Genomic DNA, 24,920 nt, shown 5'->3' with positions numbered 1-24,920 from the left:
TGATAATAAAGGAAACTCCTTTCCTGCTGGACAAACAAGAGAGGTTGTTCAGGGTTATGATTTTTATTATTATTAAAATTGTGTAATTAGTATTTTTAAGGAGTGAGCCTCCCTAATAAACTTAATTATCTAATTATTATGAGCGAGGGCAGGTCTTTTAAAGTTTAGTGATTAATATGTAGGCTTCTGTGGTTCAGACTCTGATCTCAGAACTCATCCGGAATTCCAGTCTGTTCTGTATTTTTCCTGCAGTTTCCCTCCTTTCTCTCTATACGTTAAAAAAAGAGGAGTTATACAACCTCAGGTTAAGTTCGAGTTAAAACTCACACTAGTAGTCTGGTTGTATTAGGCAGTTGCATGCAGTGTTGCAAATTATTCAGCACTGCCTCATGATTTACAGGATTTTTGGCATTGATGTGATGAAGCACCTTGATTTTCAGGTATTTAATGCACTGTATTAGCCAAAAATAGACATTCTCATCTGATTTTATCTATATATGGTTTGAAATTCCAGAAAAATTACTATATCACAATAAACAGTATATTAATATTGCACAAAATTACATATATCTTGAAAGAAGATTTAATCTGTCCTCAATTTGTGATCCTTAGAGCGAAATGCAAATTCACTTTGCATATGCATTTACATAAAAAAACAGAAGGTCTCCTAACAATTTGCTGCGATATTAAAACCCAAACTGCTGACAGCTGTTGACTGTAATATCTTAAAGGAATAGTCTGCCATTTTGGGACATTTGCTTTCTTGCTGTGAGTTAGATGAGAAGACCGATACCACCTTTGTATCTATATGTTAAATATGAAGCTACAGCCAGAAGATAGTTATCTATCTATCTATCTATCTATCTATCTATCTATCTATCTATCTATCTATCTATCTATCTATCTATCTATCTATCTATCTATCTATCTATTTAGCTTAGTATAAAATCTGGAAACAGGTGGAAAACAGCTAGCCTGGCTCTGTCTGAAGGTAAAAAAGGTTAATTAGTGAGCTCTAAAAGTGCTGGTATTTTTTTTTTATTCGGATGGAGCCTAGCTAAGTGATTCCCCCTGCCCTGAGTCTTCATGCTAAGGTAAGCTAATCAGCTACAGATTCTAGCTTCATATATTTCTCACATACACGAAAGTGGTCGATCTTCTCATCTAACTCAACAAGAAAGCAGATAAGCGTATTTCCCAAAATGTCAAACTATTCCATCAAGGGGATTATCTGATTTTTATACATACATTTTTATAGACTTTCCATGAGATATTAGTCTGATACTATTATGAATTCATTTAAACAAAGCATGTTGTTGTCTGTAGTAACCATTGAAAACATATTATCAGTTTATCACTGAGGTTTTACCTCTGTGAGGCACCAAAGTCTCGTTCTATCTAATCCTTTCTTATGTGCATTTAGATCGTTTGATCTTGTCTCTCTACCAGCACACTTTTTAACATCTAAAGCACTCTTCTGCTCATTGACAAAAATAAAGAACATCCAGCAAGAATTCACTGTAAATGTTTCTGTTCAGTACATCATTTCTATTATGTGTGTGTGCTGTTTTGAGGGTCTTGTAGGGCAAAGATATATCTAACACTGTGATAGCAGATGGTGTTTCAGTGTCACATCCCACAGATGGCGAAACATCTTAGTTTGCAATGACTCAAAAACAGACAACGACATTTAAGGTCATAACTGCTTTCAATCCTAAGTGCTTTCCTGTGCTTTCACCATTCATAGCCTTTAAACAGTCCATAGAAGGCTGTATGCATTGACTGTATATTATAATCTCACACACACACACACACACATACTTACACAGAATGACAATGGAACAAAACATTTGTGCAAGTATTTAGTTGCTCACATCTCACTGCACTGCAAAACTTTTTAATATCTGCTCTTTTCTTCTTTTTTCTCATCCACATTTGTCTTTCCTCCCCCCCTCACTCTGCAGTGTCTCAGTGTGTGTCGGCACTGGGGTGTGGACCCCACTATGAATTTGCCATCGAAGAGTTCTGCCTGGCCAAATTCAAATTGGACATGCAAGAGCTGGACCAGAGACACTGGTGTAGCTGGGAGGACACAGTCGAGTGAGTAGGATAAACACACACACACACACACACACAGAGAGAGACACATCCAAACACAAATACAAACAGATTTACATTCACACAAATACAAACAGATTTACATTCACACAAATACAAACAACACGTAACGAGCTTCACATATTAAATCTGCATAAGGCTTTGAATATGCACTGTCATCCTCTTTGTTCATTTTAATGCAAATAGAACATTAAACGCCTGAAATGCGATTGTAATGTGTTCCCTAAAAGCCTATGGCACAATGATCTCCACACACCACAAAAATGATTCATCACCTTTGATTCAGCGTAGGTCAACAAAATGGAAGTTTTGAAGAAGAAGCATTGTTATTAAAAAAAAAAAGCTGTAGATTTGTTTATTTCTGGCTGGAGGTCTATACAATTGTTCAACGATTTGGTCACCTTCCAACAGCTGATTAGATACAGTACTGGGTAAGAGACAACAGAGAAAGAGAGTGAGTGGAAAGAATGGAGGGAGATGAGGGGGATACGCAGAGACAGTTAGTGTAGAGAACAAAAGCTGTACGCCTTTGGCATCAACAGAGATCTTTTGTGTGTGTACAAATATTATCTTTGCACTCACTGTAAAAGACGTCTGGCGCCACAGGTTTTCACAATTGCTCTTATGATTTGAGTGCCAGTTATTGGCATCATTTAGTAGAATTAACACCCCTCGTCCCATCACCAACCTTGGAAGGGGAACCTAATTAAGCAAGTCTCCAATAGGTCTGACCTTTAACTGGGCTGTTCTCAGCGTTCTCAAGTGTTTCTTGGCCTACGTAAGGTAATAGTCAGTCAGCCAGTACTTTAGACTAAGTAGTCTCAGTATAAATAGTCTATTGTTACTCTTAAAATACATATTTTTCCTCTTACCTGTAGTGCTATTTATCCATCTAGATTGTTTTGGTGTGAGCTGCCGAGTTTTGGAGATATCGGCTGTACAGATGTCTGCATTTTTTTAATATAATAGGACTATATGGCACTCGGCTTGTGGTGCTCAAAGCACCAAAAAAATACTTTTAAAAAACTCAACAGCAATGTCTCTTTCTAGAAATCATGACCCGGTTACTCAAGATAATCCACAGATTTGTTGTGAGCAGTTTCATGTAGGAACTATTTTATTTCTACCAATAGTCTCTACATGAAACTGCTCACAACAAGGTTGACATTGTATTTTAGTAATAAACATAAACAAAAGGTCTGACCAAATATTTATCGATGAGGTTAAAGGAAGAATCCATAATCAAAGTGCAATTGATTATCAAGTCTTTCAATAAAGTGAGATTATTAACCATTTTGATGCCGGTAAAGGTTTGCTTACAGAGATAATGTTTAGAAACGCAGAAATAAACATGCCTATATTCTTTATTAGAACCAGTTAAAAAGCAGAGCCACTTTCATCAAGTCAGTGAGCATTTATTCGGTGGAAAAGGCTCTGCTCTTTGAGGGAGCTCTCAAAGAATGCAAGCAGCGACAAGGATTCTGCTGGGAGAACTAATCCTCCTGTTAATAAACATTACAGGAACATTAAATCTTAGATATATCAACAATACCAAGAATATAACACATATGGAGGAGGTTGGGGTGGTGGACGGAGCTGGTGTCAGCAGAGTAAAGTGAGAAGTGTTATAATGGGCCGCGCTGTACATCGTGCATGGATATGATGGAATGTTACTAGTCAACTGACAGCCACACTGCTGTGAAAAGCCAGTGATGCTGAAGTATGAACAAAACAGCTGATGCCAACCAGCTGATATAAGCATGACTTCAGTCATCTGCCTGAACTGATGTTTCCCAGATTTCAGCAAATAATCTTGGAGAGTAGAAGAATAGAGAGTAGAGAATGTTCTTCTAAAACAAATGATGGCCAAAACGTATTATTTAAGAAGCATATAAAGAAGATGAGCCATACAATGAAATATAGCTTCAGGCAGATTAGAAACTCATTTTCAGCTGGGACATCCAAGAGTGCAATTAAATTTTCACATTTCTACTACTGTATATCTTGTTGGTCTCCGACATGCAAGATAGCCTTACAACCAATTAGGCTTTGAAAGATTAATAGAAAATAAGGACACTGTTATTGTTGTTATATATCTAGTAACAATAATGTGTTGAGGTTTGACACCTTCATTTTTAATCAGATGTCCGTCCAGTGCTTAAAATGACTCACAAAGCTGCTCCTCTACTGTTTAAAAGTGTTCCGAGCAAAGTAGTAGTGCTTAAAGGTTAGCTTCAGGAGGATTTCTGTCTTTTCATTCAAGGCCAGTGAAGAACAAAATACTCTAAGAGTACAATCTAGACAATGAGATAACTTCCGTTATGAATTTTTATGAAATTTTATGAAAATTTTATCCGGTGTAGAGATGAGTGGATATATATGGAATTAATTGCACATTATATTCTGTGTATACTGTATGTTGCAGTGTTTGTGTCTATCTGGCCAGAGACTGCAGATCGAAAGTACTGCAGCTAGTATTGATTTAAAGCATCTCTTTTCTCATCATCTTTTTTGGTACATGGTCCCAAATAAATTTAATTCAAAAGATATTGTGGAGTTTGGTCTACAGTATAGTTGTTGGACAGCAATTGTATTAATCAGCAATCCATAAACAACACAATATCTGAAGAGTGTGATTTTTGCATCAAACCTCCTCACAGAAAACAAGAAAAGAACCAAAAAAATGAAGAGTAGTGAATGAAAGATTGAAATGTCAAAAATGATTCAGCTGAGTAGAAAAGGTCAAGTATCAGGACATTTTCTCCCCCTTCGAGGAAAAGCTGCATCCTGGCCAAGATGCCACTGGGGATTTCTAATTCAGTTCAAATGACATTTGGTGTCTGTGTACGTGTCTGTGTGTGAGCGTCCTTTCCTACAATATGCCTCCTTCTGTTATACTTCACACAGAAAAAGGCTTGAGCGCCAAAATGACTTTGCATGACTGCCTTCGTTCTGCATTAAAACATATTTAAATTAAATACAGTATGTCTTTATGAGCCTTCCTTTTTTTTCCTCACAACTAGAGCCACATTTTGTTCTGCTTCTGTCATTCCCTCGTTCCTTCCTAAATCCCCTTCTGTGGCATATTTTAATGGTTTTGCTTTATCTCATCCCTTCTTGCCTCTGCTTTGTGCATTACAGCTGTTGTTATAATACACAGTATACCCTAGTGTCTCACAGATGCTAATGCAACGATATTTTATGTTTATCTGTCCCCTTTCAATTTAGTGACATCCCTTATACATTTGTACTCCCACAGCTCCTCAACTCATGTTACTATTTGTTCTCCTGTCAATATGTTGTAGTGTCCACATCAAATCCCAGCACGCAATGAAAAAAGAGCAGGGAAATGCATTCAGAAGCAATGGTACATTAGAGAAGTTTTTAGGCTGTGAGAAGAAATAGGAGCACCCAGAATGACACGAAATGAATATGAGTCTGTCAGGTGACAGTGCTAATCACTGAGCCACCGAAAAGCTCATCAGCAGAAAATCGCTCCAGTCTTTTGTATTTTTAATCAGTCTATTTGAGATGCAAGCATACAGCAAATTTCCTAATGCTATTGTTATCAGTTATTTTTTAATTCAGACAGACTTATAATACAAAAAGGCTTTTGATATGAATTTTGAGTAAAGTCTACTTTACTTTAATAGGCCTTTTTCATTCAGTGGTATGACCTTTCCTTTTTGCCACCAACAAAAGAGACACAACTGAATGGATGAACTCTGAGATAGATCAGTTTATTAGACACTATGTAAAACCTTCTACATCCATTTCACAACATGTCTCCTGAGAGACCCTTAAAGGACCACACCAGTGTTCTTGAAAGTTTTATCTACATAACAGGAAATCTTGAAAATTGTACATTACCGCTGACAATTTTTAAATGAATGTTGTGGTGTTTCAGAATTTTCAGTGTATTGTTTTCTTCCTTCCAGCCAACCCTTGTTTTCCATTCATTTCCAAACAGTATGATCCATTATGAGACTCTTGAAACTTGCTTGAGGTGTGTATTCCATTACAGTAAACATCATGTTTGCAATCATTTTTTTGATTTTAAAAGTCAAGAGTCAGCCAATCAATCTTCACATTTTATGGAAATGCCTTCCTGGAAAGTAGGAAAAATGCATTCAGACATGTGAAACAAAAAAAGCAGCAAGATTTATAAAATGTAGTATGGTTAGCTCCCACGTGAAGCAGTAAATGGGCTAAAATGTGCAAAATGACTGGTATGGTCTTTTAAGGTGTAGAAAGGTACCAGTGCATTTAATTATTTCGCTCCAGCTGGTGAAACTACTGTGCTGCTTACCATAACAGACAGTTGTTTACGTGCAATATGCATGACTCAAAATCACAAGCTCCAATATCAGCGTACACCCAATGCATACTAATTCATGTTCAAATGTTTACCGCTGGATGTGCAGCTCAATGAATCAATATGACTAGTACTGTCAAGTCTAATTACTTCCAGCAACACTGCCCAGGGAGGTGACACTGCAACACAAATGGCAGTCACCTTAACCACTTCTGAAAAGCTTTTAGAAAACCTGTGTAGTCATTTTAGCCTGAAAGAGACCTTATTAGCAAACACTGGGGAAAAAAAGAAAAATAGACAATTTCAGCTCTTTACAGTGACATTTATTTGTACACACAGAATTGGAGCAGGAAAAGGGAACTGTCTCTGGGTACAGGAAGTGGCTGGGGCACAGTCAACCTGTTGACACACTTTAGTTGAGACTAATCAAATGATTCTGATACTGGCTCTGCTGTGAAAAACATATGGGGTTTGCTAATAAACCCGCTGGGTGCATGCATTTGATGGTGAGTTTAGTTGTATGATAATTCAGAGAAGAATGTTGTTGCAATTAATCTGGTCTGGTAGCACCCAGGTATGTACAAGACACTTAGCAGATGGAAAATATGACAAGTCTGCTAATGCAGATGGAAGGCAGATGGAAAGACATCGACGTCCAGCTGGAGACAGGAATGATAACATGTCACCATCTAGGTTCAATTTGAACATTTTCCAGCATGTTGTTTTAAAAATTAAAGCACTCAGTGTCTGCATTTTAAACGCTCGTCTGACACTTGTCTCCAAATCACATAAACAAATAGATGCATAAAATATAATTAATTTCTATATTATTATGATTATAAATGTGCTGCTAATAAAAAACAACAGCAGAAAACACATCAGTATGTTATATTTGTTTTTTCTCATTGCTAACTAATATTTTTTAAACCTCTGACAGTTCTGCCTCTAATTACACCAACAAGAAATTACATTGTGGTTAATTGGGACATGCCCCTGCTGATGCTGCATGATCAGTCACCCTCAGCACAAACCATGTATATCAGATTAGTCAACAGAAGCAGCTGTTTGCTCATTTAACTGAGGTAAAGTCATTTATAGCCAGCCTTGACACACAGTGCCCAACCACACAAGTGCTACAGTAACTAGCCAACAGTTCACCACAATCTTAACCATAAACCTGTATTTCCCTGTCTTTAATTCACTTTCCATCTTTCACTTCCATCATTCTTTTTTTCTCATTCAGCCATTAAATTTCTCACTAAAGTTTTCATAGCTTTTGGTGCCCTTGAGCTGCTATGTGAGGTCAGAGAACCACAGAGTCCTCAATAATACATATGGCACCTAGGTCACTGCCTACCTCGGGAGGATGTACAGAGATTTAGTCTGCTCTTGTAAACTGATGGTTTGTAAAGGCTCCTTTGTGGACAAAGAAAGTGTATACACTGTAGGTGTTTCACGTTAAAGAAACCATTTTTCTATAGTGGAAAATGGACTGGTGTCAAGTGAAATATAGCTACAAGTAAAAAAAAATATGAGATAGAATAATTACAAAACTGCTGGAGAAAAAATAGGGAAAGATGAAGGATGAGGTATTCAGCTGCCATGTCCAATTACTCGGTTCCAACGGCCTCTCTGAACAAAGAAAGTAACACTTTAATTGCTTCAAGCCGATGGGCATAACTCCACTTATTAAGTGTCTGAGACTTTACAATGATCTTTTCTGCAGCTATCATAACAGAAAAGGCCTTCTGGCAAACAGCTGGGGCAAGAATCTGTGTTTTAATCCAATGACCATAGTGATTATAAAATGTGACTTAATCATAGCTGTTTACTCTCATAAGAACATTAGCAGAACATCAAATGATGTTTAATGATGATGTCTATTAGACATTCCTTTGTGCAGTCCAAAATCATGTCAAAGCATAGTGAATGTATTGATAAAAAGTGTCACTGAAGATAAATTAGAAATTTTCCTTTATCCTATAAACCTCTGAGTGGGCGGGCAGGTGAACGTGTTTGATTGACAGCTGCATCGAGACACAATGTAACCAAAACTGGCTAGCTTATAACCCTTTGTTTGTTTACTAGCTTGTTCAGCAAGCTAAGGCGTAGCACAAGATATGTGTCCACGCTCGTAGATTTAAGAAAGACATTAAAGCTAATGTGGGTTGCAGTTCAAAGTCTGTGTCTCTTTTTGTGTTGTTCCAGCGGCAACCTCATGGTCTGAAAAGTGAAGCAAATGCGAAAGTGCCTTAAACCTTCATTCTTTCTAATGGCCAGCAGGGGGCGACTCCACGGGTTGCAAAAAGAAGTCAGATTGTATAGAAATCTATGAGGAAATGACCCTACTTCTTAAATGGTTTCCTAATGAGTTTATGGTCTCAGTCGTTAGTTTCAAGTCTTCTTAAATACAGCATTCATTCGTTCATTTTGTAAATTATGGTCACATTTAGAGTAAAATAGATGATAAAGCAGGGTATGCTTTAGGGCGTGGCTACCTCGTGATTGACAAGTTGCTACCACGGCAACCTGTCAATCAAGATAGAGACATAGCAATGCGGATCCATGGCACATAGTACATTTAAACAACTGAACTTGTTTTGGTTTTTGTCCTGTTTTCATCTTAGAACTTTGACCCTTTCACAGTGTTTTTAGTTCATGAAAGTTAATTGTAACATTATGGTTGCCTAAAAATATCAGTTTTCGGTTGTAATAAAAGACACTCGGCTGTTTTTTGGGGTTTTTGTTGGTAAGTACATTTTGTTTTAAGCCTGTTTTTCACTAGCCAAAATTAGAATCCCAATAAGTATCACAGTTAATGTGAATTACAGATGCACCTTGCTAACCTAGCTAGCACTAGCATTAGCTGATAACTTTGCTATGCTCCCCAGCTCCACCCCCTCGTCCAAATATGGTCACTTCCAGTCGCTGGTTGCAAAAAACTAAGATGCGACAGCCAAAATGCCAATCCTGAGGCTTTAAAATGGTAGTCCACAAAGCAATGGGTGACGTCACGGTTACTATGTCCACTTTTTATACTACTGTCTACTTGTGCTACATTTTAGTATTGAAAATCATTGAGATGGATGTTTTACAAAAGCCCCACTATTGTAAAACATAATTTTCTGTTAAATTACAACAATATCCCAATAATTGGTGAAATGTCTGCAAATAATAAACTGAAATTAAGAATATGGCCATACTCCTTAAATACATTCTGTTTGAGATATGAGAGAAATAATTATGTAAAAGTGGAGCTCCACAACAACACTAATATGCATTTGATTTAAAAAAAAAAGAAAAGTTTAGCTGCTCTCCATCTCTTCCTCAAAACTTTAACATCAACAACTTGAGATAATCCGCTGTGTATGAATATGTATGGAGTCTATTAACTATGCTTTTGCTTCAATGCATCTGCCAACCTCAGTAGCACAAGAACCTGTAGGCTGTATCTGCTCATCCATCCGTTCTGTCTGTTGGGTTAGTCAGCTAATCGTGGCACATTATTACATTACTGTGTTCAGCGTGGCAGTAGCTTAGCATAGCCTCCAACAAACACACAACTCCTCTAGCATTATGCATAGTTCATTTTAATTTTAGTTTTCATTTGCTGTGTAAACATAACAATTTGAAACAAAATTTCCAAGTAGATATTTTTTAGCATAAAAAGACGATCCAAAAAATGCTTTTCTTTTGCTTATTAATCCATGTAGCCTTGATACTTGCCTTTAAAGTCCTCATTACAAGTCTTAATTTTCTCAGTGTATGATGTGAAATGCTCCTTTCACACTGTGTTAACATTCACAAAAGGAGCTAAATGAGGATTTTGGTGACCTTGTAAGGTAACCACTTCACGTGACCAGTAACTCTTTAAAATCAGCTTGTTCTCAGCACCCAGCCGGGGTGACATTAATGCAGGATGAGAACACAGTAGAATAGTTTGCCCAATAAATCTAAAGACTGATATGTTTTTGATTAATCCTAATTAAGGTCTAATTCTCTCCCTTTGCCTGTGTCTCTGTTTTTCATACCTCTTAGTTTAAAAATAGATCTGTTTCTTGGTTTTACAAGAGCTTTTTTTTCATGTGATTGCTGGAGGGTATTTTGGTCAGTCAGTCATGCATGCTTGTCAGCCGTCTGTAATAATTTAAAGACCTTTTTGTGAGTGAGCTCACATTGGGTTACGTGCGAACCCAGGCCAGAAAAATCCAGTGAGCTCAGTAGTGTGGAAAGCTAATTGAAGTTCCCTTTCTGAGGACCTCTGTGATTAAACAGCTGATTAGTCTGTGATTAGATATGGATTGCCTTATGTTTTTACAGCTCTAATGACTGGATAACATCCAGCATTGCCTGGATTGTCATGCGGCTGCAGATACTATGCAATGCATTTTTAATAGCATTAGGACCATGATTTGAATTCTTGCCTCAGTTAGGACAGTTTTTCATTTGCATTAGCCTGATATGTCATAGCTGGACACAGACATGGACTCATGGAAGAACAGAAAGCAGCTCGTCAGTAGCATCTTTCCAGGCAGACTAGATTATGAACCACTGGTAATCTAGCCTAGCATATACAGAAACCTGCAATTACCATGTGTTTGGGCATGAATCATGGTCTATATATAAAAATAAAGAATGCAAAAAATGTTGCCTTTTGAATCTTCTTTTTTTTAGCATGATGGATAGAAGGAAGAGGTTTTCGATAAAAGTAGTCACTGACTATTGAAGATCATCAAACTGGCTGGCACACATTTCCTTCCACATCCAGTTCCTCATCTGCTGCTAGAAAGGAGAAAACTCTGCATTTGTTCTTGTTCGATCTAGGGAACAAACTATAATCTCCCTTTCTCGTCCTTTGGTGCTGTACAAACAGTTCTAAGCCCAATTCTTTATAATCTTCCTGTATTAGCTTTTAGTGTATTGGTATTTGCACATCGCTGTCTTTGAGAACACCTCAAATTTGATTTAGAACTGAGCATATATACTGCATTCCTTAGAGGAACACAAAGCAAAGGGTGTTTCTCTGCTCTAATTGAGCCATTTCCTTGTTCTGAACCTTTGCATCAATACTGCAAACATTCACTTTGACAACTCGTTGGTCCCACTGGGTTTCAGTTGAAGCAGGAAAGGAATCCATGATGAGTTTAGCCAGGGGACTGTTCTTCCCCTCATTGGGCACCATTGCCTCGCATTTTCTCTCTCTCTATGTGTCCCTTTGCCTTTGTGTTGATACCCCATCTTTTGCAACAATACATTATCTTTCTCACATACAGATGCAGATATAATAATAATAATATACAGATATCTGTATAGAATATCCCCTTAAATATGCCTAAATTGTCGTATGTGTTCTTAAGATAACATATCTAATACAGAAGTGTTCACAGGTTTCAGCTTTTCAAGTTCCACTGCAGTGTATTTAAATGTTTTTGAATTTCTTGTGACAGTTTCCTTCTACAGTCAAAGAAATTCAGATACATTCATTGTAGTCACCTCCAACTAGTACCATGTGCTTACAATAAATAGCAGCGACAAGTGCTTTGGGTACTTTTAATGCCGTGAGTTTTGCCTCTTAGGCTCTTAAGGGAAATTCTATTGCTCCCTCCTCTGCATGTTTTGGGTAAATTAAGATTACATTTATGTTTTGATGTGACAATGTGTTATCTCAATATATTCCGAAAAGGTAGAATTAAAGCAAAGACATTTAAGAAAACTAAGGCTCTGCCTTTGCATACCAAGCATAAACAGAGTGCAGATGAGATTTACAAGAGCCACAAGTAAGGTTGTAGTGGGCAATAGAAACTTGCTTTTATTAGTAATATTTTGAGTTATAGTATGTTTCTTTCTCAGGTGGAGTTCAAAATGCTTAATAATGTTCAATGACAGAATATTTTTATCTCTGTGTAAATCTAACAGCATTTATCAAAGACTGGTCAGTCTAAATTATTGTCTTGACTAGAATATTCCTTTTATAAAACCATTTCATCATTGTTTAACATATCAAGATATATGTATATATTTTAGCTAGATTGTTGAACGTTTCTGTGCTGTCCATGGTGCTGAAGATAATGTTGAATACATTTAAGCAACTTTGCATATTTAACTGTCTCTAAGCCGCTATATATTAAAAATACATGCATCCCAAAGCATAAGTGTTGTAAACGCCACAAAAAAATGTTTTAACTTGGAATTGTTCAGTATGAAAATTAGATGCTCTGTGGAGTTTTCTCGTAAGCAAACAAAAGTTATGTTTACACTCAGTGCTACTCACCAAAACACACTGAATTTTTCCTTGAGGTCTAACAAACGTATTGAACACATTTCCTTCCTCATAAAACATTTGCAAAGCCGATTTTTTTACGTATTTGAAAAACAAAAATGGGGACCGACTCGGAAAAACAGCTCCATAGTGCTACTAGAGGTCTAAAACTCCACAGGTAATTCTTAATGTTCACAAAACAGCTTTCAGCTTGCTGCCCTTCATAATTCATGTTACTGGGTTAAAGTAAACTTTGGCTGATTTACCTGCTGCTCAAGGTAGACACTACTCTTAAACTCTTAACCCCAAAGCAGTGGCAGTTCCTATAAGTTTCGTGAATATGCACGTTATGTATTGTGAGTGTCATTCTGTCATAATTTCTGTATTAGACTGTATTGTATGGCGCTACATTTGTGCCTCATTCCTGAGCGAGCAATGGGAGATATGGAGCACAAAAAAATATATTTTGCAAGCACATGAATTATATTTTGAAGAGAAATTATGTGCCAGCAAAAAATTATTTCATTTGAGCAAACAAAAATCTTTTCTGTGCTCAATAAATTTGCATGTCTCCTATTATCCATATTAACATGCAATGATAACCCCTCTCACTCAGTTTTACTCATATGCCCTCTCACAAACTCTTGCTCAGTGCGCTGGAAGACTGCTGCACACCCGCTCACATATACTCTCTCTGTCTCTCTCTCAACCTCTCCACTCTGTGTGCACAGCGTTACAGTGTGCCACAAAATCAACCAACCTGAGAATTGGAGAAGGTAAATTCTAGTTGGCTGTTTCATCTCGAATGACCCACCCTACTCTGCCTCTGATTGGCTGTACCGTTCCAGGCGTCTGCTAATGCTAGCCTAGCTATGATGCTAACCAGCATTACGAAGTAGACAGGCCCAGGATGAGAGCCACTCAGCCACGGCAGCTCACATTTTTGTTTTGTTTCCGTAGCATCAAAGCTGCAGAGAGAAGCTCCACAAACTGGCGCAACAGCAAGCTAGCCCCTGGGGGGTTTGGATAGCTAGCCAGCCGACCACGCACGCTCACAGACCCCGCTGTGAGCTGGCTGGCGCTCTCTCGAGTAACCGGTCTCATAGAGGCTTTTATTTCCCTGTTAATCGAAGGTTTGTGGGGTCTTTTGACATATCGGGCTCTCTGGCCTTTAGCCTTCATCCCCCGGTACTCCGCTGGAGAACCAGAGGGAAGGAGGGTGGTTCAATGGGGCCCGTACCCACAGCCGAGTGCTTGTTCTCGGTTGTCGTCCCATGTCCACACATCCCTGGGTGTGGAGTTGTGGACTTTGTTTTTTCTATTTGTTTTCGTCCACAGTCTTCCAGCACACCAAGCAAGAGTTTGTGAGAGGGCATATGAGTAAAACTAAGTGAGAGGGGTTATTATTAATATGGATAATAGCAAACATGAAAATACATTTATTGAGCACAGAAAAGATTTTTGTTTGTTCAAACAAAATAGTTTTTTGCTTTTTTGCTTTTTTTACTTTCTCTTCATAATATAATTTATGTGCGTCCAAATCTCCCATTGCTCGCTCAGGAATAAGGCACAAATATAACGCTATAGAACCAAAGTGTGTGGCAAACAACATACGCAACATAAACAGAAAGAAAAGAGAAGATACGGAACCTGAAAATACACCGTCAGGAAAGTTTCAACCAGAGGAGATTAGTATATCAGGCCAGAAAAGGAGGACGATGACAGCAACTGGCATGTTGAATTAACTTGTGTGTTTAGTTTCATTGTCTCATTTTACATCAAATGCCACTTAACAAAGAACATCTGTGATTCATGATGTATAGACTTAAAAATGAACAAAAACAATAAAAACTTTAATAAAAACAAGTTACAAGCTTAACAAGCTATTAAGATGCTCTTAGCCTCCTACAGTGGGTAGGAGGTACTCGTTAATCTATGACCATTTCTAAGAGTGTCTTCAGTTACAATGCTTTTGGGAAATACCTGTTAAGGTTAAGAAGGTTTGTAACATGGAGTTTACGATCATCATAGTCTTATGATGCTGTTGGGAAACGAGGCCCTGGAAATGAGCCACTGACATTATATACAGACATGCATCATCGTCCTTGACGGATTTTGTGCTTGTTGTTTAACAGTTAGAATAGTTTGAACTTCTGTCTGTGGTTTGGACAGCAGCAACAGCAAGTCATCATCTGTAAATACTTAATGATATAAAACAACCAGGCTCCAGCATCTGAGTTAGTTTATGGGATATTTCAGTACAGACAGAACAAGCATTCACACACACGTATACACTGCATAAACATGGAGTCATGGAAGACAAATGCACATACAGTACCCACACAATTATTCACACAAACACAAGCATGCCAAAAACAAACGTCAACACACACCAAGCTTCATCTGTTCACATTGTGATATTGACTGATTTGAAACACATACAGAGGGAGAGAGGGAGAGCATACAGTACATGAACACAGAGGAAACCATGTGTTCGTGTGTATATTGGAGGCCAGAAACATCCAAGAAACTGCTACACCATTTGAGAAAAAAAAAGCATCTTTCAAACTCTGGAAAATATTTTATCGCTTTTATTTATATTGCTCTGATGTAGGAAAGAGAAAGAGTTGCGCGCGCGCGCACACACACACACACACTTGTGCACAAATTCAGATGTTCAATCTCCCCCAGAGGAAAAGGGATGCGGAGGTTAGCAGAATAACAAAGTAGAAAGAAAAAGAAGAACATTTTGTCTGATGTGCTCAGTAGTGACAGTTTGGCCTGTTTTTTTTTTTTTTTTTTTTTATTTCTTTAGTTTCAGAGGGAGGAATCTCTCCCTTTCTGCTCTGAGGTGATCTCTCCAAGCCGTCATGACAGAAACTTTCTCAAGTAAACGCAAGTGATGAAGAGGGGCTTCTCTGGCTGATGGCCCAAAATACTTGAATGAGATTAAGTTTAAGGTGATGACATGTGGTTCAGCTTTACAGGACACAGGAGATGATGAACAGGGAAACCAGGTCATGTTTAGAATTTTAGAACTGGAACAAAATCAGCATAGATATGTATCTTTGTGTAATAGGACAACAGTCTTTAATCTTCAATAGATTTATCCCTGTAGATTTTATCCTGTTTTCAGTTTCTGCTGCAATTCTTTGATGCTCCATGACCCAGTTTTCTCCTGGGGATCTCTTTCTTATCTTATCAGACGTTCTCCTCAGTTATAAGGAACAAAAGTATAATGACAGCATCACTGTCGATCAAAACTATTTGCAGTGTTTTGTATCTTTTCTGCACCATATTTGAATAGTTCAGAGTCCATGAATCGGTCACAAGCTGACGTCTAGTTAGTTTCTTCATGACAAGGGATGCAACAATGTTTCATTTGGTCATTGAAAAGACTAAACTGTTCTTTTGGTTCTTGTGTACTTCTGGTTGAATATTGTAGATTAATTCAGGATGGCCACATAGCACTCAGTATTCAATGTTTGAATGTAAACACCTATTAAAACTTCCACTCAGGGATACCAAGCTGCTACACACCGTTCACTTTGACAATAAAGGGAAAGATGACCAAAGAGAAAACCGAGGAGTGTCAAATACCACAGCATCCAAGAAAATGTATGTACTGAGTGTGAATCATACATTTTTATCATCATGTATTTACTTTGTGAATGTTCAGTTAAAAAGACTTTGAATTTACTTATTTTAATTAAACAATAAAAGTCAAAATAAACGCTTAAATGAATAGAAGATATTTGTGTTATCTAAACATTTGACCTCTTTTTTTTGTACCATATTGGAATTGAAACTGGGAATCGATAAAATTCATACCCAACCCTACTCTTTATGGTCAATATTATTTCCATGCATACACGTCTCCTGCTTTCCTACATAGCATGATAGCAAGTGTTGATGCCACGTATTAGTTTTTTAAAACATACAATGTTTTAAAAAACTAATGGGGGGGAGGGGGGTGTGACTCTAAGTGACTGTAGCGTCTCTGTGTTGTTTTTGCTTTGATTTACTCATTTCATTTGGTATTTTTTACACTGGCCTGACACTCCAGGCCAATCAGCTGTCCAGTCTGGGCCTGTACAATTATGTACAATTTTAATAATGTCTTAAGGGTCTTTGCTTACAAAGTACTGATAACTGGTCCTCTTCATATGAGACACTGAGGATTTTGGTGCAGTGTTTCTTGGAGTCAGAACCTAAAATGGGCCATAAGTGTGTTACCGATGCATCCAATTACTTTTGCAGGGACTAAGTGGCCAAACTGTAAACAGTAGAGTAGCCTAATATAACAGGAATGTGACCTGGCAGGTATTTGCAGCAAAAGTTGAGTCTGGTTCAACTTTTTTGCCGGAACCCCATGTTGCCCCCCCCCAGAGATGTTTGTAATTTCAAAGAGAGGTTTAACACTGCCAAATATAAATTTCTCCTAAATATAAATGACTCAGAGGTTGTCAGGAGGGCAACAGCAAACAAAACATCAATGCTAGACTCTAAGTGGGTTTCCCAAATGACATTTTACTTTTGCAGACTTTCAGGAAAATGTGATGTATTAAAAGCCAGCACAGCAAAGAAGGTGACAGCATGATATTAGTCCATTTTAAAAACATTATTTCAAATTGTGTGAAAGGTTTCTGTAGAAAATATCACTCCTCCACTTTAGGTCAGGTTTTGTAAGTAATGTGTGTGCATGTGAATGTACAAAAATGTTTGAAATGTTTTAAACTGGATCTGGATCTGCACCAAAAACATACCTGTCCACCTTACACACCTGGCACAGTGGGTGTCCGTCGGTGGAATAAAAGAACCGTCCTGACTCATTTGTCAAGTCACTGGAGCAGCTTTGCTCTGGGTTTTATTTATTCATTATACAGGTTTTATTTATTCACACTGTGCTCTTTAGTCAACAGATCAAACTACCTGGCTCGATCAGCATGCCCCTGCCTAATTCAGCTCCCTCTGTCCTTCATCTTTTACATATGGGATATCTTTATAACTAAATATAGTCTATTAGGCTGCCTGTCTCTCACTCTGCATCTGTCAGCATGTGTGCATCTATTTATCGCTACATCTCTATCTGTGTCATGCTCTGTTTTTCCATCTCTCCCTTCCTGTACATCATGAGGAAATTATGAGTTGATTTTCTACTCACACACATACTGGAAGTTCTGTGTAAATACTTTATTTACATACCGACCTGCAAATCATATCTGAAGATTCACTTTTCATATGCTCACAGATTTTATACGAGCGAAGGCTGTGAAATCATTTCCAAACATCATTTCACAAGCTCACAACTTTTTAACATCCCTTTTTAAAACTGATATTGTATACTTACTCTCACAAAACTGCACTCACAACAGCAGAAAACATATGTAAGCAGTAAAGACAGCTAGATATACTTCAGTTCTGTTTCTTGTTTAAGTGTAGTCCTTTCCATAAAATTCATGAGTGTGCACTGGGCTATACAAAGGGGTGAATAAAGTTGCATAACACTTGGCAAAGGATGCATTTAGAGGATTCGGCTTGTGGCAGGCTATGGAGGCTGCATGTGTTTAAGGGATCACAAGCAACTTCAGTTTCTTGATAAACACTTGACTTACCGTATGGGCTGATTTCCCTCCCAAAGCCCATCTTCTTGGAGCTGTGTTTGGATTGTTGTCTTACAGAAATGTAATCACTATATTAACATCCTCACCCCAAATACATCTACATTGAGGCTGTCCTTTAGTACAGCACAGGAATGTCTACTTAATAAAGCTTCAGTGTTATTATTTGGTTTGTCAGTTTATACATAGGGAAAGGGTAAATAGGCTTTCTCTCCAATAAACAAAACAAAATATGACCACTCTCCCCTTTTTCTGAGCTTCACAAGTTCTCCATTTCCTTTCTGATCCACCTCCCTATTTCTAACAGAAATGCCTACTGTATAAGACCAACATGTGATTATCAGGAGCCAGAGTAAGAAACTCTTACTGTTTAAATAGCAAACCTTGTGTGAAGCTGTCCCATTTCTTTGTCTAGATAAGATGAGCCATCTATGTATACGTTCTCTTCTCTGTCCTAAGATGGCAAATCCAACCTGGAACACACAGTTCAGGCAATGGCACTCGTACTCATATGAGCACACTATTAGAGAATGATCTATCTCAACATCCATTAGTGCTAACATAAGCATCCAGTGGGCCACTTGATGAGGGTGTCTGGCTTTCTGAGTAAACATAATACTTTGGCCTTTGTTAAGCCCAGTGATGTAATCAAAAGGCTTTGGTGACAAAAAAAAGTCACATTTTTGCTGCTCTCTGCAATGAACATAAAGCATATACCAATGAATTATTTATTTTATTTTCTACAGCAGCCAGCAGTAACCACGGGCATCTTGGTGGGGGGGAAAGTGGGACTGACTTCCCTGGGCCCCAATGGGGGAAGGGCCCTTGAAAAGCCTGGAATGAAACGTTTTTTTTTGTTTGCAATTTTTTATTTCTAAGTAATTAACTAAATTAAAATTGGCTGAATAAATCGGTTGAGAGAAGAAGGGAGAAAGGGAAATCAGGATACCAACTACTTTTTAGTTAGCCAGGAATCTATCTTGGAGCATATTTGCATGAAAGACAGAAATAGTCAGAGGAAAAGTTACATTTTACACACTCCCTGTCTTACCCCTGCTTGCCAATAATGTCTTTCTTTCTTATCTAATTTGGGAAAAATATATAAATACATTATGGGCAATACATCCATAAAACATAAGCATGTTCCTTCTGCCCGAGAAGTACACGGTCACACACTTGACCTGTGGCCTCACACAGAGACAGTGTTGGGTAATAGAGGGTGAATAACTAAAAAAGACATTAGCACAGTACTGAATGTCTTGGTTACAGCAAAGGCCAAGTTAGGATAGAACTGAAACTGCTGTATATGACATTTCTTCAAAAAAATAACATTAGTTTAACCAGTATGGTGTGTCTGCCATGGCTGATTCACTCTGTACGTATTAAAAGGAAATAGTCGGTAATAGAAATTACATAGTGGATTACATTCAGCAGCTCAGTGAATTTTACTTGCACACACACACACACACACACACACACACACATACTCGTAGAAGCTGCACACTGTCAGGTTTAATTTGACACCAACCTTAGCTACATTAGGTGAACTAGTAACCGAGTACATCTCTTTGTGTAGACCACCCCTGCCTCAACTCCAGTGTGACTTCTTTCAGTCAGTGACTCATAAACATCCACAGAAACCTCAGTGCTCATTAGACCAGCAGCAGGACCAGAATTCTTTTTTACTCTCCGACGACTGATTTATAAACTTCAAGGAAAAAGCAGAGGAAGGAAGTATGCACCCAGACAGAGAGAACTTGCCACCTGAAGCAACCACAGTGCTCCGCAGCGCTGGTCCCAAGCCAAGCAGCCCTAAGATGTTTCTTCAAAACTTCCGCAAAGAAAGACCTCCTGGGGTGCGTCATCGAAAGCTCTTAGAATATTAAACATCTAAGCTGTGGAGATCAGAGAGGACATCGATTTTCTTGCCCCTAGTGGCTAAAAATATATCAATGCAACTTTAAAAATCAATAAGAAAAAAGTCTGATTGAGAATTAAAATTTGAAAATAACATCTGCAGCACAAACAATCTGTAGTTTAATCAGTTATTTGTTTTGGTTATTTACTTAGTGGGGCTGATTATAGGCACATAATCAGCAAGTAATTTGCATTTTCTCTCTATTTTTGGGTTTCTTTGAATATGTGAGGACATAAAATCTTTTTTTCTATTTTAAACCTATTTGCCCCTAAATAAAAATCAGGATATTTTTCTTATCAGAACTGTAAACCAATGATTCATAAATATAAATAGCTTTATGTACTAGAAAACAGTTGGGAGGCAGCTTGGCCATGCCATTAATGAACTTAAGTCAATCAACTGTCACTATGTGTGCGGTCTCTGTAAGTGTGAATTGCCACCTGAACCTTATATACTATGCGTCATGAACTAAATTAGTGCAAATGCAGTGTCCTCTGTGTGCTCAGTCATAATGATGGGTCATTACCTCAATTATGGTGCTGTGAACTCCTATGATCGACTCACCATGGAGGAGCAACACACACACACACACAAATACACACACACACACACACACGTACACAAGATCTAAACAATAGACTATCAGTAAGACTCCTCCTTCTCGCTATTTTTTTTCCTGAGGGTCTCTAAAGGTGAAGGACAAGTGTTTTGCATCTGAGCCACCTGGACAATCTGGTACATGAGTCAGCTCCTAGTTACACGTCTTATTTTATCAAACTGCTATTTCTATGGTCAAGCTTAAAGGCCCTTTCTGACACAACCCGATTTGCGCTGGACTTTCAGCGCATATCTGACTAGGTGTTCGCGGAGGACAACGCAAAATAGGCAGGGCTTTCAAAACTTTGAGGGCGAGTCATTTCATTGTTGCCAGCAGCGCAAGGTTTATCATACAGGCTACACATATTGCCTATGTACAAGCTACCTGTTAAAACACACCTGATATGCCCACTTGGTTGGAAACATGTTTCCAAGATACAGCTTTCCTCCCGAGGTCTCGATACAGCTGTGACTTGTGTTGCACAATTCTGGGAAAACAGACACACACACAATATCAGCTTTTCCTCCATTTTGCCTTCGCTTCCCTGCCTGCCCGGCTGGCTGGCTGCCTCGTTTCTATTGGCCACTTGAGTATTCGCTTTGCTTGGCGCAGCACAAAACCGTTGTGGCGCAGCATAAGCCATTGGAAATAATGGGTTTCAGAGCGCAGCAGTGTCGTTGTCTGTGCCGGTGCGTTGTGTCTGAAAGGGCCTTAAGTCATTTGTTGTTTTATTTTTTTATTTGTATAAAATAATGTAGTGAGAAAGATACACAACACTTTGGAGGGTGGCGTCTTTTTTTAGCTTTTCTAAAACTAAAAAAGCAAGAAAAAAAGTGTAAGGAATGGATCAGTGTGTTTACCAGCACTGACGTAAGTAGTGAATGCTAACATGTCTTGCTAACTAGTTTACTCCCTACTACAGTAGTAACCTACAGAAGCATTGCTTCCAAGCCCAACAGTTATCTTACTATTAGCTAACTACACTAGTTTGTGGGGTTACAGGTTTCTAAAATAAGGCCCTATTCATGACTTAAGCATGCACTGTGTAGTATTTACCCACTGTGTGGAAGCCGACACTGGATCGTATCGGATTCTCAGCTAATGTTAGCGCCTCTGTCATGCTCTTTATAGGATTTCGGAAAGTGCACACTCCAGCAACCCCAACCAACATAGCATTACCCAAAATAACGTTATGTTTGCGAAACACATCGGTTAGTCCTCATCCTAAAAGCCTTTTCGCTTGTAACGTTAAATCACAGCCACATAGGTTATGTTAGAACGGAATAATAGAGACAGCGTTTTCTTATGGAGCCGTTAGCTTAATTAACTAGATAGATATAGGTGATAAAAGCTACAAGATGACAAAATCAGCAATCACTGGCAAGAAATGAGAGGCTACTTTTGTCCATCTCTGTCTGAAATGAAGGACACATTGTTAAAAAAAATTACATATGTGGCATGTGAGAACGAAGACTTTGACAGGCATAACAACAGTAACTAAGGGGAGTGGGGGTTAGCAAACGGTCAGTTGATTCTTTTCTTCAGTGTGTAACTGTTTATCCTTTTCTTTTGTGTCACCAACATAGACTCTACGGCGAGCTGACAAATTGCACGTACCTGGTGGCGCTGAAGATGGAGTGTTTCTGGCCTAACAGGCTAGTGGATGAGTTCTTCATCCGAGTCCACAAGCAGTACTTCCACGACTGCTCGCTGTCTGGACGGCTTCTCAGGGATCCACCCAACCGCATCCTGGGTCCCTTCATTGTAGTGCCCATCCTGGTCACCCTCCTCATGACGGCCCTGGTGGTGTGGAGGAGCAAACGCAGCGAGGGGATTGTGTAATGAAGGGAAGGAGGGGTGCAGGAGGGGCCAGGGTCACGAGACTCAAAATTCACACCTGGAAGCTGAACGAGATAAACTTAGAAACTACTTCAGTGATGACTGAATTCACTGACTGAACGTTGCAATTCCCAACTATTGTTACACCAAAAGTCTAACATGGATTGAAATCATTTCTTTGGGTTACAGAGCAAAGAGGAGCTGAACTGCTCACCTGAATCTGATGAGGACCAGCACAGTTGCTGGTGGAAAGAAATTGTAAATATAAAACATCACTTCATTGAGAGAAGCTGCTTCGAAGAATTTTGGATGTGGTGATAATGCTACACTACACATACAAGAATTTAACAACTATTTTTGGAGACCATGAAAATAACGATTACCTACCACAGCAACACAGGAATGAAATGCAGTGCTGAACTTTCCCAGGAGACCTATTTTACACTATGGCTAGAATACAACAAGACAGTTCTGTTAGGGAACCCAGGTCTATCAGATTTTATGTGTATGTACATATACCATAAATATACATGTACAATATGAGATTAATCTGTCAGTGGATTGTCAGAATGTTTATGTCACACAATAAAAACAACAACTCATAGTACACTAAATTAATTTCTCTCAGATGCAAATTTTGTTTCCATGTGATGCAAAGATACCTGATTTTAACAGATGTGTATTATATTTGAAATATATACTCTGAATTATGCAGATGGATTATGTTCACACTGTCAGTGGGAGTAGAACATGTCTGCTTTTTAGTTTTCATTTCCTTCCCTCTGCTCATATCAGACACCCTGGCATCATGTCCTCAATCTCTTGGCATACCTACAGCTCAATCTCTCTTCTGAATGGGAAAACAAAGATATGTTTCTATAGCATAACACATAGTGAACCAGCTGTAAAAATGCAGGAGATGATGATGTCACAGACTAAAGATTGGCAGATGTGCAGTACAGGTGAGCGACAGCACAACACAGAGACGACGGTCACTACGCAGGGGTCGAGGCCCCAATTTGGACGTGTTGTGATGATGTTGTGTTCTGCAGCTTCCATCCTCCATCACCAAGGAAACTAAAATGAAGAAATGCCAGCAGACACACAGGTGGAAGTGGTTGAGAGTGAAGCCTTTGAAGGCCAACATACACAGGCAGAAGAACTGCTGACAGTTAATTAACCAAAAATTCTTTCAGATTTCCTTTGTTATCAATGTTGTGTACCATATAGAAAAGCACTATCCCAACTATTGATCACATCCAATTGAGGCAGCTATGTGAAAATGTTGAAAGAATACAAAAGAGAATAAAGAGTAGAAAATTCACAGTGGAAAAATCACAAGTCTAACTACAGAGAGAACTTAAGGCAATGGATTAGCCAACGCACATCTCTGCTGAACATTGCCATAGCTTAAAGCACAGTTTGTGTATAGTTTGTGTATCATGGACATTAGGTTTCTATTGATTTTATGATATCCCAGTGTGGTAGACTGTGCTGTGTGAACTGTTTCCTCATTGATATTTTTGAATGCTCTCTTTCCTTTATAGATTCATTGACCTGTAACCTGCCTGTCAGCAAAACACACTTTAAAACACACCCACACTTCCCCAACATGATCTTACTTTGTGCTTTGTGCCAAAAGCTCTTGGAAAACAATGTTTGCTATGAAATGTCTAAATTTCTGTTGGAGTGACTTGTAATGTTTGAATTTTAAAATCTAATATCTGAAGAAAAGTTAAATAAAATGTGTGATTAATGTGTCTGATACACTGAGGATTGACACCTGTGTTTCTCATGAGTTAGAGAGATGGTAAAAAAAAGCTTTTGGATAATAAGTGTTAAATATGAATGATGAATCCTGCATTAATGCATGCATGGCGCACAACATTGAGTCATAATGAACTGGGTTCAAGCCCTCGTGTCATTTGCTGAAGTGTGAAAAATATGAGAAATGAAAAACTATATTTAGTAAGTGCAAACAAAACAAAGGCCTCATGTCAAAGCTTTGTGTCCTGAGAAATTATCAGTATATATGTGGGAATTAAGTCTTATTACTTTCCCCTTTTCATATAGATGCATTGGTCAATAGCAGTGTTGTCTGGACAGAAAAACAGTAAATGAAGGTGCAGTAGTTGCGCAGCATTATATTTTACACAAAAATGTGCCTTCATATTAGTGCTTTCAGAGGAAAGGCCACATGAATCAGAAACCATGGGTAAGTTAAGTTTAGATGTTTAGAGCACACATCTTCT

General features: G+C 38.4%; 1 protein-coding gene across 1 annotated transcript in view; it reads left to right on the top strand.

Moving 5' to 3' along the window:
• The window catches only part of ramp1 (receptor activity modifying protein 1), a 74,263-nt gene extending 49,828 nt beyond the window's left edge, over positions 1 to 24,435 (top strand). The window contains exons 2-3 of the mRNA XM_044216094.1: positions 1,965 to 2,100; positions 22,416 to 24,435. Of these exons, the coding sequence (XP_044072029.1) occupies positions 1,965 to 2,100; positions 22,416 to 22,671 (392 nt within the window). The 3' untranslated portion in view covers positions 22,672 to 24,435. The remainder of the gene's footprint in view (positions 1 to 1,964; positions 2,101 to 22,415) is intronic.
• Positions 24,436 to 24,920: the final 485 nt, after the last annotated feature.

Source organism: Siniperca chuatsi, linkage group LG12, assembly GCF_020085105.1.
Source record: "Siniperca chuatsi isolate FFG_IHB_CAS linkage group LG12, ASM2008510v1, whole genome shotgun sequence".
Lineage (NCBI taxonomy): Eukaryota > Metazoa > Chordata > Actinopteri > Centrarchiformes > Sinipercidae > Siniperca > Siniperca chuatsi.
Note: the sequence above shows the minus strand (reverse complement) of the source record. Positions and strands in the feature narration are given on the sequence as shown.